Source organism: Numida meleagris, chromosome 8 (assembly GCF_002078875.1).
Source record: "Numida meleagris isolate 19003 breed g44 Domestic line chromosome 8, NumMel1.0, whole genome shotgun sequence".
Lineage (NCBI taxonomy): Eukaryota > Metazoa > Chordata > Aves > Galliformes > Numididae > Numida > Numida meleagris.
The window spans coordinates 2,448,502-2,466,011 of NC_034416.1; the positions used below are offsets into that span (position 1 = coordinate 2,448,502).

Genomic DNA, 17,510 nt, shown 5'->3' on the forward strand with positions numbered 1-17,510 from the left:
TCCGGGTCGATGTCCGGCGGTGCCGCCGCCGTCGCGCCGCCCGCCTCCGCCATGGGCCCCGCTCAACGCCTCCGCACCGCGCCCCGCTGGGCCCGAGGCGCTCCGCGGCGACGCATGGGCTCGGCCCGCAGCCCCTTTGTCAGTCCCCAACCCTCCGCTGCCGCCGCCGCGCCGCTCTGTTTACCAGGGAGCAGCACCGCGCTGTGCGCCTGCGCGCGAGGGGCACGCTGGGAGATGTAGTCCTGGCGGGGCGGTGGCACGTGGCCGAGAGCGGGCGGTGGACTACAACTCCCGGCGAGCACCGCCACGGAGGGGCGGGGAGATAGGGGTGTGGCTCCGACGGGCGAGCGTGGCAGGCCGTGCGGCCGCGTGCCTACAGCTCCCAGCGGGCACCGCGGCGGCCGCGCTTACATAACCGAGCCCCCACCCATCGTGCGCCCCTTTTGTGGGCTTAGCATGTCTTGTGGGGGAGCCGGTTCGCTCAGACACCGCCCCGCTGGGGGTGGGAGCGCGGTGTTAGGACGGGAGCAACGCGCAAAGCGCGATGGGCTCGAGCCCGTTCGCCGTGTTAATCAGGTTCCGGGGCCCCGGCGAGCATACAGGTTCCGGGGTTGCGATTGCCCGTGCCCTGCGCTATGAATACACATTTGCGTTATGCGGATACTATACGAGTGGCGGCGCAGTATGCTTGAGCGGGGTGGCCTTGGCGGCCCAGGACTCTGGATAAGCCCTGCGTTATGCAGACGGCGGGCGAGCAGCGGGGCGCTATGCGCGGGCGGGGCAACGCGGGCTGCGGCAGCGGCCGGGCCGAGCCGGGCGGGGCGGCGGCAACACCACCATGTCGGAGGCGGCGGTGGCGGACACCCGGCGCCTGAACGCCAAGCCGCAGGACCTGACGGACGCGTACGGGCCGCCCAGCAACTTCCTGGAGATCGACATCTTCAACCCGCAGACCGTGGGCATGGGCCGCGCCAGATACACCAGCTACGAGCTCCGCATGAGGGTGCGGCCCTCGCGGGGGCGGGGGGCGGCGGGGGGCGGCCTGGGAGGGCGTGAGCGCGGCCTGAGGTTCCTGGGCCGGGGGCTGCGGCCCCACAAGGCCCTTCTCCACACAGCCGTGCCCTGGGAGCTGCCCCCGGCGCAGCCCGGCCGTCCTTTTGGGGTAAACTTGGTCAAGGTACGGAGATGTGGTGGTTCTGGAGAGCGTGTGGCAGCTGCTCCGCTGGGCCGTGGCCGGGCTGAGCTGCTCTGGGCTCCGCAGCTGGGAGCTGGAGCTCGTAGAATTGAGCTTCCCCTGAAACACGCTCCCTCTGGGCTGCTGTGGTGCTGGCGTTAGCGTCTGTCACAGCGTGATTTAACTGCTGAGTGCCTTTCAGAAGGATTGGGTATTTATTTTTTTTTTGTTTTAATTCCATTTTTTTTCCTGCTAGAGAGATGGCAGTGAGCAGATCTTTGTCTCACCAAAACCAGTTCTTACGGAGATGCTTTGAAAGCAGTTTTATTCTGAAGACCTAATCAGGATATCATGGAATCGTTTGAGTTGGAAGAGACCCTTAAGGGTCATCTAGTCCAACTCCTGCAATGAACGGGAACATCTGTACTCAGAGCCTGGTCCAGCCTGACCGTATATAGTTAGTTGTGTTGCAGCAGTACCTGTGCGTGTCTGGGTGCTGCGTGTCAGGAGGTTGTGCTGCCTCAGCTCCCACGATGATTCAGAACGTGTTGATAGTGCAAAGGTGAAGTTTGAGGAGCTGTCAGTCTTCGGACTCTTGGAGTCAGGGAGAAGGAAGGGGAGCTGCTGCAGGTTCCTCCAGTGGCACAGGGCAGATGGGAGAAAGCTGCTCGCCCATTGGGGCAGGCAGTCTGTTCTGAGAGGAGATTGTAGCACACGGTCTGGCCTTGGGCAGTTGCAGGGACAAGATTTCCTCCCTTATTTCTTCCAGTGTTGATAGGTTCTTTTGCTCTGCAGGAGGCTGAAAAGCTGTCTTGTAGATCACCTCAAAATGGAGTGAACTCGGGAGGGGAAAAAAGATAATCAGCCTTGTCTGTACTGTAAGCACTGGGTGCCCCTGGGTGCGGAGGGTGTTCCTGAAATAGTAACTTGAGGGGGAGGGAATGACTGGCTCCAAGTAGCCTAGCAAGTGCTCGCTTGATTCTGAAGGGCTTCAGTGCTTATGTTCTGTCCTGAATAACGAAGCTGGGTGTTCTTGCGAAGCGTCCTTCTCAGGGGGCCTGGTTTTCTGAATGCAGCTTCAGGTTTCAATTGCATGTTGAAATACTATCTGGCTTCTGAAGCGCCTTGCAAATTAACTGCTTCTCTTCATTACAGACAAATCTCCCAATCTTCAAATTGAAGGAGTCGTGTGTGAGGAGACGATACAGTGACTTTGAATGGCTGAAGAATGAGCTGGAACGAGACAGCAAGGTGAGGCCTTGCTCAGACCTGCCTATTCCTGCAAGTGGGCTGTGTGAGAGCAGCTGTAGCGATAATTTTGACCAGAGGAGAGGGCTGTGGTGGGCAGCCACTGGGGCTCGATTTCTGGCCGTGTGATGAGTATCAGATGATGAAGGATGCCCTCTGTCAGGTGGCAGTTCTGCTGACAGGACTGATTCTTTCCTTTCAGATTGTAGTGCCACCGCTGCCTGGAAAAGCTTTGAAACGACAGCTTCCGTTCCGAGGAGACGAAGGCATCTTTGAGGAGTCCTTCATTGAGGAACGGAGACAGGGACTAGAACAGTTTATTAACAAGTAAGCTTGGTGTCCTGGTCTTGCTGCCTACTTGTCCTCCTGGCTATTGCTGATAGAAGAGGGTTGTGGGCTAACAAGAAAGGAATCCTGACATGCTGCATGCAGGTGTTATGCTAAAGGATGGTGTCTGCTTCCAGGTAATGAAACCATAGTTCTGAAGCAGATCTAAGCCCCTGTGTAGGTTGTGTTCAGTGCTGTTTTGAGAGTGAAGCAAACCTTAGCAGAACAGGTGTGTTATAGAGATCTGCTGCCTGGGCAGTGTTGGCTCAGGATGCTCCTGACCTGCTGCAGTGCCTGCAGTGGTGGGGAACGTTCTGCTCAGGCATCTTTTTGGCCCTGTTGTACACTGACCCAGTGGCCTTGGACTGAGGCCAGCGTGGGTGTGCTGGGAGCTGGCTGCCCATGAGCGAGGAGCTCTGCCTCACTCACCGCCAACAAAAAATGTGTGCGGGGGGGTCTCGGTGGTGCCTGTGCTAACCTCCACCTCTGATTTTTCTTCTAGAATTGCTGGGCACCCACTGGCACAGAACGAGCGCTGCTTACACATGTTCCTGCAAGAGGAGACTATTGATAGGAATTACGTCCCAGGGAAAGTGCGCCAGTAGGAGCACCTGGCACTGTCTTCCTCCATTCCACTCTCCCTCCTGCAAAAATGACATTTATTTTTACACTAAATCTGTCTTCTCTGAACCAGCTTTTCCTCTCTTGAACCTCGCAGTTTGTTCAGTATTTTCCTCTTTTGTAACTGGCAGCAGCTTGTTCTACTGGGCTGTGGTCTTGGCCTAAAGGTATGAAGATTTATGCAAGTGAATGTGTTGTCCCGCACCTAGCGGCAGGTGTGAATAGGTGTGGAGCAGGAACTTGCTTGTGGCATTATGGTGTAAGAGCTGCCTCTCTCCCTGTACAGAAAGGTATGAGATGACCTTCACTCCCCTGTCCATGCAGCCCCAAGCTTCTCTGCAGGAGACTGAAGAATAGCAGTTGTCATGTTGGTCAGTGATTGCATCAGGTATTAGAGTTTTAGTAAGGCTTATCCAAAACAGTGAGTAGGTGCCTGGGTGTGTTGGTCCCTCGTCCACCCCATTCACCCTGCATGAAACCCCCATTCTTCACTGTCTGGAAGTGCTGAGGCCCAAGACTTACTCTAACCCTGCGCTCAGCCTCCTGCGTTACAGACCCGTGTGCTGTGTTAGTGTCGGTCCCGCTCCTTTCTCGCTTGCTGCAGGCAGCTGGGGGGGGGTTCCCACGACGTGTGCTCTCCTGATGCTGTGTGTGAGCAGGTTGCTATGTGGAAGCTGGGCGAGCCTGGCCTGTCGAAGCGCAGGCTCGAGCTTTAAAAATGCATTGATGCTTCTAGTTCAGCCGAGCTGTGGTGACCTCCTCCTGTGCCCCAGCTGCAGAGGGGAGGAGATGGGTCTGGCTGAGGAGCAGGAGGCGGCTGTGGCTGTTGTGGTGCAGCGGTGGTGACAGGTGACAGCAGCTGGCTGCTGCAGGAGGAGCCCAGCGTAAGTGTGGCACCACCTCTCCAGTAAGGAACAGCGGGAGCTGCTGGGTCAGTGCTGGGTTAGTCACTTGGTATGAAACAAGATAAGGACGGTTGGATTTCTGTTTTTTCTCCGTTTTGCAATGAGCTAGACAGTGACAGTGCGGAAGGCACAAGGCTGATCAGGGAACCGTCCAGGGCTTGTGAGCAACTCGCTGCACCAGAACTGTCCTTTGGAGACCCCTCTGGCTGTCACAGCTGCATCGGGCGATGCTCAGGGACTCCTCAGGTCAATGCTGGCAGCTTTGTGGGTGCTCCCTCAGGTTGTGGCGTGTGGTAGAGCCTCTCTCGGAGCCCAGACCCATGGTGGCTGCCCCCCGTCCCTGCCAGGCTCCTTGCCGTGCACGTCCCTGCGGCCTCCGTAGTGTCCCCTGGGTGTTCTGCTGAGGGTGAGAGGTGGGCTGAGAGATGAGAAGGGGCTGAAACCAGGAGGGAGCTGCTCGGGGACCGTGGGGCTGCTGGAAGTCCTTTGTCCCCATCAGCCCCTGCTTGGGGGGAGGGTCCCTCGTCCTGCGCGTCCCGCTGCGGGGCAGCCCCCACCCGGCTGTCCCACTCTGTCCAGTGTACCCTCCCGGTTCCGTTCGCATTAAACCACTGTGAAGCCAAGTCTCCGCCTCGTCCTGCGGGCAGCGGGGCGGGTGGGGGTGGGGGGGGGTGGGCAGCGGGAGGGCCTCCCGCGCGGCAGGGGGCGCTATGTAACGGGGAGAAGCAGGGGCGGCCTCCCCGCCGGCAGGGGGCGCTCGTGCGGCGGAAGCGGAGCGGAGGGGCGATGTCGCGGGCGGAGCGGCCGGCGCTGCGGCGCGGCTCCCCGAGCTGTCCCGACCTGCTGCGGGACGGGGGCGGCTCGCCGCTCACCCCGTTCTTCCGTAGTTTCTTCGAGGATGAGTGCCGTCTCATCGCCGCCCGCCTGCTCACGAGCTCCGCCGCCACTCCCGGCCCTTCTCCCGGCCCGGCGGAGAGCAGCGCGCTGTGGCCGCCCGCCGCCGGCCTCGTCACCTCCACGCCCCTCGAGTCCTCGCCGCCCCCCGCCGCGGGCAGCCCGTCCGGAGCCGCTCTCCTCGGCCGCCCCCGCGGGGAACCGCGGCGCCTTCCTCTGCCCCGGGCCGGGGGGTGCTCCCGCTTGGCCCGCCCGCAGCCCCGCCGGGCCGGGCAGCTTCCCCCCGGCCGGCCCCCAGCCCGCTCCCCGGGCCGTGCCGGTGGAAGGCCGTCCCTGGCCCGGCCGCGGGGCTTCGTGGGGCCGGAGCTGTCCAGGGCCGACAAAGGGTCCGGTGCCCCCGCTGCGAAGCTGCTCGTGCCCCAAGGTGAGCTGAATCCCGGGGCCTCCGCGAGCGGTGCCCGCTTTGCCGTGGGGCTGCAGCACACCCTCTGTTCCCCCCTGCCTCCTCCCCAGGCACCAAGCTGAAGGCGATGCCGGCTGCCAAGTCCAGGCTGCAGCATCCCACCAACAGGGCCTCACAGCTGGCACAGCCATCCACCGGGCCCAAGGCTCCTCCCCAGGACAAAGCGACAGAAAGTAATTGTGTAGTGATGGGTGATTTCGGGGGCCCGATGCTGCGTCTAGAGAAGGGAGAAAGGGGAAGGTCTGGGCTGTGGCACAGAGAAGGGACGGAGCGCGGGGAGTGGGGAGTCCCTGGCAGCAGCACAAGTGGGAGCCCAGGGAACGTGGCCGTGCTGTGAGCGCTGTGCTGGCGCTGCCCGGCCCCCTGCCAGCTCGGAGCGGCTGTCCCTTGGCTCAGTCTCTCTCATGGGCCCGTGGGTGGTGGGTGCTGGTGCTGCTGGGCCTGGCAGAGCCCTGAGCTGCCCGAGGAGGGGTGCAGCGTGTCTGCCTTGTGGCTGTCCCTGCAGTCCTTGCAGTCCCTGTGCTTGATGTTCTTCCACCGTAGCTGCTGGCAAGGCTGGGGGCCGCAGACAGCTCCCTCGGAGGCTTCCCACCGCGATTCCTGTTGTGGCTTCTCACTCCCGATTGCAGACAGCGGGAAAAGTGGCTTCCTGCAAGCGCACTTACCTAGGTAAGGGGGAGTGGGCTGGGCAGAAGCCTTCGAGGTTCCAACGTTGTGGCAGCGAGGAAGGGAGCTCCTCCTGGGGAGAGTATTCAGGTCTCGGCTTCAGAGTCCAAGGCTGATCCTGACTGAGGACAGGAGGGGGCAGTGTGTGCTTAGGTTCAGACGAAGGGCAGTGAAACATGGAGCAGCAAGGCTGCATGGAGTTCCTTTCCCTGGAGAGGCACTCAGAAAGAGCCTGAACAAACCTGCTGCTCTAGGTCACTCTCAGAACGGGGTTTCCTGGCTGCTGCCTGGGCACTCTCTGAACAGGGCCTGATGCTCTTCATTTTTGTTTCCTGGACTGTGCTTCAGAATCGACTCCTCAGGAACCGGTGTGCAATAGGACCCGAGAGCTGATGGAAAATGGTGAGGACAAAGAACGGCTGTTTTCAGCATGGATTGCCATAGGAGTGGGTGAGCAGGACGGAGGCTTGGTCCCACGCAGGAATGCAGCCCTTTGCCTGCAGCCTGCTGGGCTCAGCCTGTCTTCGGAGTTTTCCGTGGCAGGGGGGTTAGAACTGAGTGATTTTTAGGGTCCCTTCCAACCCAAGCTGTTCCGTGACTCTATATTTCCTAGCTGCTAAAGGTCAGCTGAAAACCAGCTGTCTGTGATCATGCCATAATGGGAAGAACCTGCATTTATGTAGTGGGTTCTGTGAGATTTTTGCCTTTTGCTTGGGGTGTAAGGAGAGGGGCAGCCATTCAGGGCAGCTGGCAGCCTCCTGCTGGGGAGTGCCGCCCTTGCTGTAGCTCTGTGCCCCCCCTGTGCTGGCTGGCCTCTTGCACCCAGGTGGAGACACTTCTCCTCACACTGGGCAGCACCTAAACAGGCCAGGCCAGCAGCAGCTGTGGGGCTGGAACTAAAGGCCTTTGGTTCTCCTGTGCAGCTTGTCTGGAGAAGCTCTGTGTCCTGACTGAGGAGAGGCTGGTAGCTGTGGCAGTTACATTTCTAGTGAAAACTCCTTTTACAGATAAAGCTGACCAGACGTGGGTGTGTGTGGGGTCCCCTTATCTCAGCAAACTGTGCCCTGGACCTGCTCCAGGCTGTGGGGATGCAGCCTGTGCTGTGCAGGTAAGAGCCAGCTGTGTGCTGCCCCATTGAACACGGTGCACCCTGGGGCTTGGGCCACAGGGCATTGGCAGGCAATGAAGTGCCAGGGCTGCTGGTTTCTGAGCTGGCACCCGAGTTTCCAAGCCTTTCCCTGGTGTTTACACGAGGCCTCGTGCATTTTGCTGCCTGCTTTACATCCTCTCCGCTGCTCAGGGCACTGCAGGCTTCTGCTCAGTTAATTTCTAAGGGACTTCTGAAACATTCACACCCCCCGTGGCTTGTATCGTGGCCACTTTTAGATGTCCTGACATTTTGGATGCGTCCCAGTATGCAGGAGAGCCTGTGCTGGGTCACTGCATGGGTCAGTGCATCCCCTGACACCCTGCCCTTGCCAGCCTGCAGGTTGCCAGCTGTCCCAGGAGTTGGAGCACGTAAAGAAAGAGCTGGAGCGAGTGAAGGGCGAGCTAGGTACGTGGGGCTGGCTGCTCTGGGGTGGAACAGGAGCCCACTGCTGCCCCGAGAGGTCTGAGGGTGAGGTGTTCAGGACCAGCTGAGCACAGTGACTTGCTTCCTGCTCCCAGCTGATAAGACTGCTCAGTGTGAAGCTCATCGTCGGACGATCTCCTCCTTGCAGGCTCAGCTCAGAGCAGCAGGTATGTCCCCTTGCTGGGGTGAGCCCTCCCCTCTGTTCAGGTTGTAGGGACGCTCTGGTGATCCCTTGCTGGGCTCACCAAGGGGTGCTGGGTGGAAGGGACAAAGTCTGTGGCCTGAGTGCTGGGAATGCTGCTCTTGTTCCCCAGGAATCTGTCCAGAAGATGCTGCAGGGGATGAGAACAGCGTCTAGGGGAGAGACTGACAGCTTCCCCCAGCACACGGGACAGACGGCAGCGACTTGTCCAGGCACCTGAGCTGCTGGGCAGTGGTATTTAGAGCGCTTGCACAAATGGATTTTTTAACTCCTTGTATTTAAAATAAACGTGTCTTTTCTTGCAGTGCTGCTTGCTGTCTGCTCTCGGAGGCCTAGTGCCCTGCGCTGCCCGCTCTTCCCCAAGGGGCTGGGCAGAGGGGACAGCTCTATCTCAGGCTTCTGCCAGGCCAGACTTTGGGTCTGCTGCATGCAGGGAGGAGGCAGATGGTGGTGGTGGACTGAAGCACGGCCTGGCTGCAGGCAGGCCTTTCTGGACAAGTCCAGGTACGTCTGAGCAGGATGCTCGGACACGTGCTGGTGACACCATGGCGGTGGCAGGCAGCTGCGTGGGGAGGTTTCTCCCTTAACCTTGTTCATGCTGGGAGCGTGTAGAGCCAATGCTTTCTGATGGCATATTTGGCTTCTGCAGCTGTTAGCTTCTTCTCGCCAGCTTAGCTGGTGGTTTGTGTGTAGGGCACGGAAGTAGCACATGGGGCTCAGCTCTTCCCTGTTCCTGCCTGTGGGTGCGGGAAGCGCTGTCTGCAAGCCCTGCCCTGCTGCTTTCTACCTGTGCTAGCTTGGCGTGGGTGCCTCGTCCGACTGCGTGGCGTCTGGGTGAGGCCCTGCAGAGCCCTGCTGCGTTTTGCCAGCAGGGCCCTGGGGCTGGGCTGGGCAGGTTGGTTTGCTCCTGCTCCCCTCTTATCTCAGGCTGCTGTTTTTGGCCGCCTCCGAATGCCACGGGCAGCCCCTGTCCCTTCCTGGGGTGGCTGCGCGTCCCTTTGTCTGCTCATGGGGCGGCTGCCGGGCGATGCTCCATGCTCTGCCTCCCACCTCTGCTCTGCTCGTAGTGATGGAGCTCCCAGGGCTGATTCGGGGCTGCTCCTGCAGAGTTTTTCTGGCCCTTTCTGAGCTGGAGCTGCCTGTGCTTCCGCATCGTGCCAGCTAAGCAAGCGCTGCCGCTGCCTGCCTTCCTGCAGCTCCTGCTGGGACGTGCGCTTGGCCCGCTCTGCCCCCCCGGGCTGGATCGGGGCCCCGCGTTGGATGAGATGAGGACGGGGCACCGTGGGGATGGACGGGAGCTGGATGGGGTGGGGTGGAAACCAGCTGGTGGGCTCGTCCTGCTCTGCGCCCCGGTGCTGCCCTCTGCCCCAAAGCGTCCCCGGGGGGGGGAGGGTTGGCTGCTGTTCTACGGTGACTTCTGGGAACAGGCCCGACGTCATCAGCCCAGCTCTGACTCTCGGGTTATTCCAGGGGTCGGGCATTTCCTCACAGCGCTGTGCCGGGGATGCCCCGGTGCTGCCCCATTGCAGCCCCCACGCCGCCGTTGCCCACGCACCGCAGGGAGCGTGGCTTTTTCAGCGGGGCCGTGCCACGTGGCGGAGCCGGGGGAGGGCAAAGAAGCGCGGCGGGTGCCGGCAGCGAGATAGCACGGAGCTTCTCTACCTGAGCCGTGAGTTCGCTTCCTTTCTTGGCGGGGGCAGCCGGGAGGGGGTGGGGGGCACGGTTCGTTCGTTCATTCGTTCATCTGCGCGGGAACGGAGAGATCAGAGCCTGCGTCACATCCAAAATGCCGCCTCGCAGTTCCACTACGTTGAGCTCACGGTTTTTTTTTCCGAGCGCAGCCTTTTGTCTCCCAACCTCCGGGGCGAGGCGGGCGGGTGGGCACCTGCTGGGGCCCGCAGCACCCTGCCCTGCTGCGAGCAGCTCCCGCCTGCGACTTCCACCCCCACCCTACCTCCCCCCCCATCAGCTCAGCGCCCTGCGTGGGGGGCTGGCCGCTTCCCGGCACCGCTGCTGAGCGAAGGACGCAGCAGCGCCCGACTGCATCAGGAACGCTTTCCGGGGCGGGCTGCCGGGCCCCACTGCGAAGAGAAAGCGCCGTAGCTCGGGGCAGTTCTCCGGAGACGGCTCTTCCCCGTCCCCGCTGCCGCCTGTTGCTGTCCGTTTCTCCGCTGTGGCGGCCGGCGAGCGGCGTCCGCGCAGCACGGGGGGGACCCGTGTCCCGCAGAGCACGTGGCCGCCGGGCTGAGCCCCACCGCAGCCGCGGGGCCGAGCTGTGCCCCACGGTGTGCCCCCCTCCCCAGCCCCCCCCTGAGCAGCCCGGGCTCTGGGGGATCTCAGTCCGTGTGGCCGTGTGGCCGTCCGTCCGTCCGTCCGTCCGCGGGGCGCTCCGGGGGCGGTGAGCCGGGCCATAGCAGGGATCCCGCTCACGTCCAATGTTTTTTTCTTCTCTAAATCTGCGATTTTGGGGGGATAGGTGCAGGCAGGAGAGACGGTCCGTGATGCTGGGGACCCGCCAGCCCTGCACTGAAACGCAGGAGCCGGACAGGGCCGGGATGGATGGAGGGAAGGAGGGATGGATGGACGGGGCTTCACCTCCGCGCCGGGGTGGGCCACGCACAGGGCGGTGCTGGGCGGGGCTCAGCTCGGCGCGCTCGTTCTCCGCGGGTAGAAGCGTGCTCCCCCAGCGCTCTTGGCACGCAGACCCAGAGCGGGGCGGGACCCAACCGAACCGAACCGTGCCGGTGAGTTTCTGCGAGCGCCGGGCCGGGCGTTTCCTGGCAGACCCGGTACCGGTGGGGAGGAAGCGGGGGCTGCCCCCGGGATGCGGTGCCGGTGCCGGTGCCCGCCGGGGTTGGGTCGCGCTCGTTCGAGCGGCGCCGGTTCCGCGCGGCTCCGCGCTTCCTGCCCCGCTCCTTCCCGCGCTTTCTGTGCCGCGCGGGGCCGAGGTCCCGGAGCTCCGTGAGCAGCGCTCGGAGCCGTCCGACCTCCGCCGCCAGGAGCGTGCGGGAGCTCCTCGTCCCCTGGCACGAGGCCGGGGTCTGCCCCGAGCCGGGGTCGGAGCGGCTGCTCGGAGCGAGCGCGGGGTCTCGAGCTTGCGGCGGAACGACCGCGCGCATCGGCGCGGGCTGGGGGCAGAGCTGCTGGAGGGGAGCGGTGCGGGGCGGAGCGGGGGGTCCTGGCGGTGGCAGGGAGCCGCGCTGTGCGCCTGCGGCGGCCGCTGGTTCCGGGGTGCGTTAGATGAGTGCGGTCTGCAGGGCGGGGGGGTGATTGTCACCCCTCCTGCTGCCGTCGTAAGGAGACGTCTGGAGTCTGCGTGCAGCTCTGGGGTCCTCCGGTCAAAGAAGAGGGGGATCTCATAGAGCCCAGGGGTCTCCGTAGGAGGAGAGGCTGGGGAAGGAGACCTCATCAGGGCTGAGAAATTCCTGAAGTGCGGGAGTCGAGTGCATGGGGCCGGGCTCTTCAGTGCTGTGCAGCGACAGAGCAACGGGCAACGGGCGCAGACTGGAACGTGGCAGTTCCGCGCTCACAGCAGCGGGAACCTCTTTACTGTGTGGGTGATGGAGCAGCGGAACGGGCTGCCCGGGGAGCGGGGGTCTCCTTCCCTGCAGATATTCAGCACTCAGCTGGATGCCCGCCTGCACAACATGCTGCAGGGAACCTGTGCTAGCAGGGGTGGGACCCGACGATCTGCAGAGGTCCCTTCCAACCCCCGTGATTCTATAAAGCAGAGAGAACATCTCTCACTCTTTGCCCATTCCCCGTGGGCAGCTCCACGGGGCGCTCGCGATCCAGAGCATTTCTGGGGGTCGCTGTGGGGCTGGGGGTGTGGCACATTCACCCCACGCTCAGCCGTGGGGCACGGGCTGTCCGCACGCAGGGGCCGCGTGCCGGGGCCTCGCGCTGTGCTCGCTGTGTGTCTGGCCACGCATCCCCAGCGAGGGCACGGGGCAGATGTTGGGAGGAACGAACACGTCCGCGTGAATCAGCCCGGCGTGCTTTGTGCTGCTGCGCACACCCACGCGCCTCGCTGGGAGGGCTGTGCCAACAGTCAAGTTTGGGCCGAGGGATTCCGTGCGTGCCAAACGCAGGGAGCTGCTCGAAGACAACGGGCAGGCTCTGGGATGTGCCCGGGGCCTCGGGGCTGGGACCACACAGTGTTTGCTTAAGGAGCCCGTTTCGTGTTGCTGACGCACTGGGTTTGTCTCCGGCTCGGTTTCCTGCTGCTGGGACTGGCGCAGGGGCTGTGCAGGTGGGTGTGCAGCCCCACGTTGCTGGGTCTCCATCCCAGCAGTGTGCCTGGGGCTCGACGGGTCGGCCAAGGGACTGCTGCTCCTGCGGGGTGGCAGGGGCATTGTATCAGCTCCTTGAGGGATGCTGAGTTTCACGCTGCTACGATGACTTCTCTTGCAGGGCCTCTGAGCAGCCGAGCGGCGAGAGGATAAAATGTTCGGGGGAAAAATGAGCAGCCTTGGGAAGAAGCTGATCCGCCGGCGCGTGGTGGATCTGAGCTCCGAGGAGACGCGCTTTGCACGCTGCCTCTCCACGCTGGACCTCATCGCCCTGGGGGTGGGCAGCACGCTGGGCGCCGGCGTGTACGTGCTGACCGGGGAAGTGGCCAAGGATACGGCCGGTCCGTCCATCGTCCTCTGCTTCCTGGTGGCCGCGCTGTCGTCGATACTGGCCGGGCTCTGCTATGCGGAGTTCGGAGCCCGTGTCCCCAAGACCGGCTCTGCCTACCTCTACAGCTACGTCACGGTTGGTGAGATCTGGGCTTTCACCACCGGATGGAACCTCATCCTGTCCTACGTGATAGGTGCGTGGCTCTGCCGGATGGGGCTGGGAAGCGTGGGGCTGGCGTGTCCTGGCGAGCAGCACTAGAGCGGGGTGCGGGAGCAGGGTGCGGGCTGCGTGCTTTGGGGGATCCTCAGGGCTGCGTGATGGGGAGTGCTGCTCTGCCCTGCCTCGTCCCGGCGCTGCCACGTGCAGGGCTCAGACTGACAAGCGGCTTTGCTGTTGGCCAGGCACAGCCAGCGTGGCCCGAGCCTGGAGCGCGGCGTTCGACAACATCATCGGGAACCAGATCTCCACCTTCTTCATGAACAAGACCACGCTGCACCTGCCGGGGGTGCTGGCCGAGCGCCCGGATTTCTTCGCGTTGATCCTGATCGCTCTGCTCACTGGTGAGTGTGTCGGAGCGGCCCGGCGGCACCGCGGTGACGCAGCGTGGGTGCAGCCTGTTCACCCCTCGGTCCCCAGCACTGCTGACCTTCGGCGTCAGCGAGTCGGCCCTGGTGAACAAAATCTTCACGGCGGTGAACCTGCTGGTGCTGGCCTTCGTCTTCATCGCCGGCTGCATCAAGGGAGACATCAAGAACTGGCAGCTCACGCTGGAGGACTACGTCAACCTCACAGGCCCGCATGAGCCAGAGGAGGACAGGTGAGGACAAGGAGTGTGCCACGACGGGGCCCGGCTGGCGGGACGTGGCACAGGGCTGGTACCGCGCCGTGCGCGCTGGAGGCCGCCCCAACTGCCGTCCTCCCTTCTTCCAGAATGAAAGCCTTCGGCTCCGGTGGGTTTGTTCCCTTTAAGCTGGAAGGGATCCTGATGGGCGCTGCCACGTGTTTCTATGCCTTCGTGGGTTTCGACTGCATCGCCACCACAGGTAGAGAACGCCCGGAGGGGAGGGGGGAGCACGGTGCTCCCTGCTGCTGTGGGAACGGCCCGTCCCCAGCTGCGCTGCACAAAGGCCTCAGCTGCTCCATCAAAGGCTCCCTGCGAGGTGCGGCGAGAGCAGGGCTGCAGGGAGCCTTCCAGCTGCAGAGCCGAGTGCTGGGAATTGCTGCTGCTTCTGCTTATTTCCTGGCCTCGAGCAATATTAGATTTTTTTTTTTTTTTTTTTTTAAATGTTGGTTCTGTGTGAACTCAGTTGCTGTGGCGTGCAGGGAGCCCTCTTCATTTCCTCTCCTTCCCCCAGGACTCTGCTCAGCAGGTTGCTGGTACAGGCTGTTCTGCACGGCCTCCGTGCTGCCTCCTCTGCTGGCTGCGGAGCCCCTGGTGGGGAGCTCAGTGCTGCGAGGAGCAAAGGCTCAGGGCAGAGGGCACCGTGGGTGCATTGCTGCATCGCTACACCCGTGCTTATGCAGAGAGCTGGATTTACCAGGAGCTGGAGCTGTGGGCTGGGGTGTGGGGCTGGGCACAGCCACAAGGATGGATGGGGACGGACTCTGCCTCTTTCCTCCACACAGGGGAGGAAGCCAGGAACCCGCAGCGCTCCATCCCCATTGGCATCATCGTGTCCCTCCTCATCTGCTTTGTGGCCTATTTTGGGGTCTCTGCGGCCCTCACGCTGATGGTGCCCTACTTCCGTCTGAATAAGAAGAGCCCGCTGCCCGAGGCTTTCAAGGAGGTGGGCTGGGAGCCTGCCCGCTATGCCGTCGCCATCGGCTCGCTCTGTGCACTCTCCACCAGGTAGGACCGACCCCTGTTTGTGGTATCACCTGGCTCAGCACGGGCTGGGGATACCTGCCCCAGGCATTGCCCTGTGTGGCTTCCGTCCTTCCCCTGGCACAAGCCAGTCCCTTCCCTCCCTGGCTGCTGGCCCTCTGGCCAGCTCTGAGCCGCCTCTCCCCATGGCAGCTTGCTGGGCTCCATGTTTCCCATGCCACGTGTGATCTACGCCATGGCAGAGGATGGGCTGCTCTTCAAGTTCCTCTCCAGAATCAACAGCCGCACAAAGACTCCTCTCTCAGCCACCATCACCTCAGGGCTGCTCGCAGGTAACGCTCCTGGTGGCCATCTTGTGCTCAGTCGCCCCTCGGCCCAGGGCTGTGCTCACGCTTTCCGTCCTCGTTGCAGCGGTGTTGGCCTTCCTGCTTGACCTGAAAGACCTGGTGGATCTCATGTCGATCGGCACGCTGCTGGCCTACTCCCTGGTCGCTGTGTGCGTGCTCATCCTCCGGTGGGTGCCACCTCTTGCGCCGAGCGTCCCTTCACCATGGTCCCTTGGGTGGATGTTCCCTGTAGAGAGCGTGGAGCTTGTGGCCACAGCTCAAGCCATGAGGTGAAGGCTGCTTGGGGCCTCCAGGCACAGCATAGAATCATTAAGGTTGGAAAAGAACAATAAGATCCCCAAGTCCAACCCCAGCCCACCCCACTATGCCCATCATAGCAGTGGTCCCTCAGTGCCACATCTCCACGGTTCTGGAGCACCTCCAGGGACGGTGACCCCACCACTCCCTGGGCAGCCTGTGCCATCCATGGGACTGCTGCCTCCTGGCATGGGGCTGGAGGAGCAGGAGGGGTACAGCGGGTGTTACTGTGCCCCTGGGCTGGGAGCATCCTTGGACTGCACTGCAGTTTGTGCAGCACTGAGCAAGTCTGCTGTGTTCAGGTACCAGTCTGGGCAGTTGAACTCCCCGAAGGCCATGGAGATGCTGGAGCTGAATGGGAACGAGGAGGAGAGGGTCGTCATGAACCCAAACATCACTGCCACGGGCACCAAACAGAAGGAGATGCTGTCCCTTGCAGCGCTCTTCAATCCATCTGCAGACGCTCCCACGGCGCTCTCAGGGCGCATCGTGTATATCTGCGTCTCGATCATGGGTGAGTGAGTGGGAGGCAGTGGCTCCTGCATGTCCTGCCACATCACTGGCTCGTTGCTGTGCCAGGGGCTGGGGCGTGTTGGTCCCTGCAGACCTAGGGAGCTTTGATCAATGCATCAATGGTTTCATTGTGCAGGCAGAGCAGGGCAGCCCAGCAAGGTCTGGGGAAGTGCCAGAACTGGGTTTGAGCCCAGCTGAGTGCAGGCTTCCCTCTGCTTGCCAGGCTGGTAAGTTTCTCCTGGCAAAGTGCTTCCATGAGGCCTTGGGTGGGGGTTGGAGGACCTGTACATGACCAGGAGGAGGGATTGGCTCAGCCCAGCAGCCCACAGGGTGGCAGGGAGGCGAGGTCTGTGCAACTGCCTGCTGTGCAGCATGGTGATGGGCTCCGTTCTTGCAGCTGCGCTGGTCACGGTCATCTGTGTGGTGCTGACCCTCAAGGTGAAGGCGCTGAAGGAGGCCAACGTGGCCTGGATCTTGGTCCTGGTGCTACTCCTCGTGGCTCTGCTCATCCCCACCATCATCATTTGGAGGCAGCCACAGAGCAATGTGCGGTTGAACTTCAAGGTGAGTGCAGCCTCCAAGAGCTCTGCGCCCAAGGCTGGTGCAGGATCTGCTGGGATTGCTGCTGGGCTTTCGCCATCCAGGAATATCCAGAGCCCAGAGACATGGCTCTAAGGCACAGCCCCTGGAACGGAAGCACCCAAGTGGTAGAGCATTCTCGAGCCCAGCCAGGTCCCTTGGGCATGCCTAAGGTGGCACCTCTTGTCCCTTGCAGGTACCTTTCCTCCCGCTCCTGCCACTCTGCAGTATCTTCGTTAACATCCTGCTGATGGTGCAGCTGAGTACTGGCACCTGGGTGCGCTTTGCCATATGGATGGCTGTGGGTAGGTGTCCTGAAGGGGAGCGTGGTGCCCCAACCCTTGCGGGTGTCTCATTTCTCCAGCTCCTGCCTGTCGGTGGCCCGGGGAGGCAGTTTTGGTTCTATGTGGCTCATGGCAGGACCTCCCTTGCAGGTTTTGTGATATACTTTGGCTACGGCATTCGGAACAGCGTGGAAGGGAAAAATGCAAAAGAGCTTCGAGGTGCCACGACCGAGAACCCTCTACACCACCCGGGGATGGAGCTCAGCCCTGGGGCTGCTGCGATCTGAGAGGCGGTGGCTGAGATCGACATCGGTACTCGGAGGACTCTCAGTATTGCAGTGCTGGTACGGGACCATAGACCGCTCAGCACAGCCATCCCGTGGGGCCTGAGCCCAGAGTCTGCCGTGCGCTGCCCTTTCCCCTTGCTGAGCAGAGGTCGCGGAGAGGAAACCCCGGGCTGGGGGAACGCTGGTGGCCCGGGGGCTGCTCCCGCCCCTCCGAGGGGCAATGACACCGGTACGGCCCTCCCAGTGTGAAAGCTGCTGTCACATGCTGTTTCTCCTGCCCACGGTACATTCCATGTGATGGTACTGCTGTATTCATGGCAATGCAGTCGTGACTGAGGTTGGAAGCGCCTCGTCCTGGTACTGCCCGGTGCCTTGCAGCAGCACAGGGCTCAGCGCCCGCAGCCCCAATCCGATCCCACGCCCGCGCTGAGCCCTGCGCTGCCAGGCCCGTGTTGCTTGGTGTGAGCATCACACTCAGCTGCTCGTAATGCTGTCTGCAGTGTAGACATGAGTGTCCAGCCTCGTATGCCTCGGTACAATTGGAATTTCAGTGTCAATTTTTATACTTATTGAAGTCTAAATGTTTTTTTGTGGTTTTGTTTTGTTTTTTTTTAACTGCTCGGCTCTGTGGGTCCAGCTGCGTCGCACTTCAATGCCTGTGTCCTGCAGCCTGGGCTGGGGG

The 17,510-nt window shown here is 62.1% G+C and overlaps 3 protein-coding genes across 11 annotated transcripts; all 3 read left to right on the forward strand.

The window, feature by feature from the left end:
• On the forward strand, positions 777–4,898 carry SNX12 (sorting nexin 12). The gene is made up of 4 exons (XM_021405957.1): positions 777–1,003; positions 2,330–2,425; positions 2,625–2,749; positions 3,252–4,898. The coding sequence occupies exons 1-4, from the start codon at positions 839–841 to the stop codon at positions 3,352–3,354; spliced, it is 489 nt and encodes a 162-aa protein (XP_021261632.1). The 5' UTR covers positions 777–838; the 3' UTR covers positions 3,355–4,898.
• Positions 5,015–8,377, forward strand: LOC110403172 (atherin-like). Of its 4 annotated transcripts, none has more exons than XR_002441541.1 (8): positions 5,015–5,593; positions 5,683–5,805; positions 6,176–6,301; positions 6,647–6,700; positions 7,222–7,406; positions 7,781–7,853; positions 7,930–8,038; positions 8,186–8,377. XR_002441541.1 is itself a non-coding variant. In XM_021406121.1 (8 exons), exons 1-8 carry the CDS (start codon positions 5,062–5,064, stop codon positions 8,227–8,229), a joined length of 1,209 nt encoding a protein of 402 aa, XP_021261796.1. In that variant the 5' UTR covers positions 5,026–5,061; the 3' UTR covers positions 8,230–8,377. The 4 variants fall into 4 exon arrangements, 2 of the variants coding, with proteins under 2 accessions (XP_021261796.1, XP_021261797.1); XM_021406121.1 differs by having other exon boundaries at positions 5,026–5,593; positions 7,967–8,038; XM_021406122.1 differs by having other exon boundaries at positions 5,027–5,593; positions 7,306–7,406; positions 7,967–8,038.
• On the forward strand, positions 8,250–17,409 carry SLC7A3 (solute carrier family 7 member 3). Of its 6 annotated transcripts, none has more exons than XM_021406107.1 (13): positions 8,250–8,577; positions 9,544–9,742; positions 12,487–12,889; positions 13,098–13,256; positions 13,333–13,513; positions 13,627–13,739; positions 14,323–14,545; positions 14,714–14,853; positions 14,933–15,035; positions 15,468–15,679; positions 16,076–16,242; positions 16,454–16,562; positions 16,692–17,409. In XM_021406107.1, exons 3-13 carry the CDS (start codon positions 12,520–12,522, stop codon positions 16,826–16,828), a joined length of 1,914 nt encoding a protein of 637 aa, XP_021261782.1. In that variant the 5' UTR covers positions 8,250–8,577; positions 9,544–9,742; positions 12,487–12,519; the 3' UTR covers positions 16,829–17,409. The 6 variants fall into 6 exon arrangements, with proteins under 6 accessions (XP_021261782.1, XP_021261779.1, XP_021261781.1 ...); XM_021406104.1 differs by having other exon boundaries at positions 9,565–9,742; positions 16,692–16,834; XM_021406106.1 differs by having other exon boundaries at positions 9,603–9,742; positions 16,692–16,834.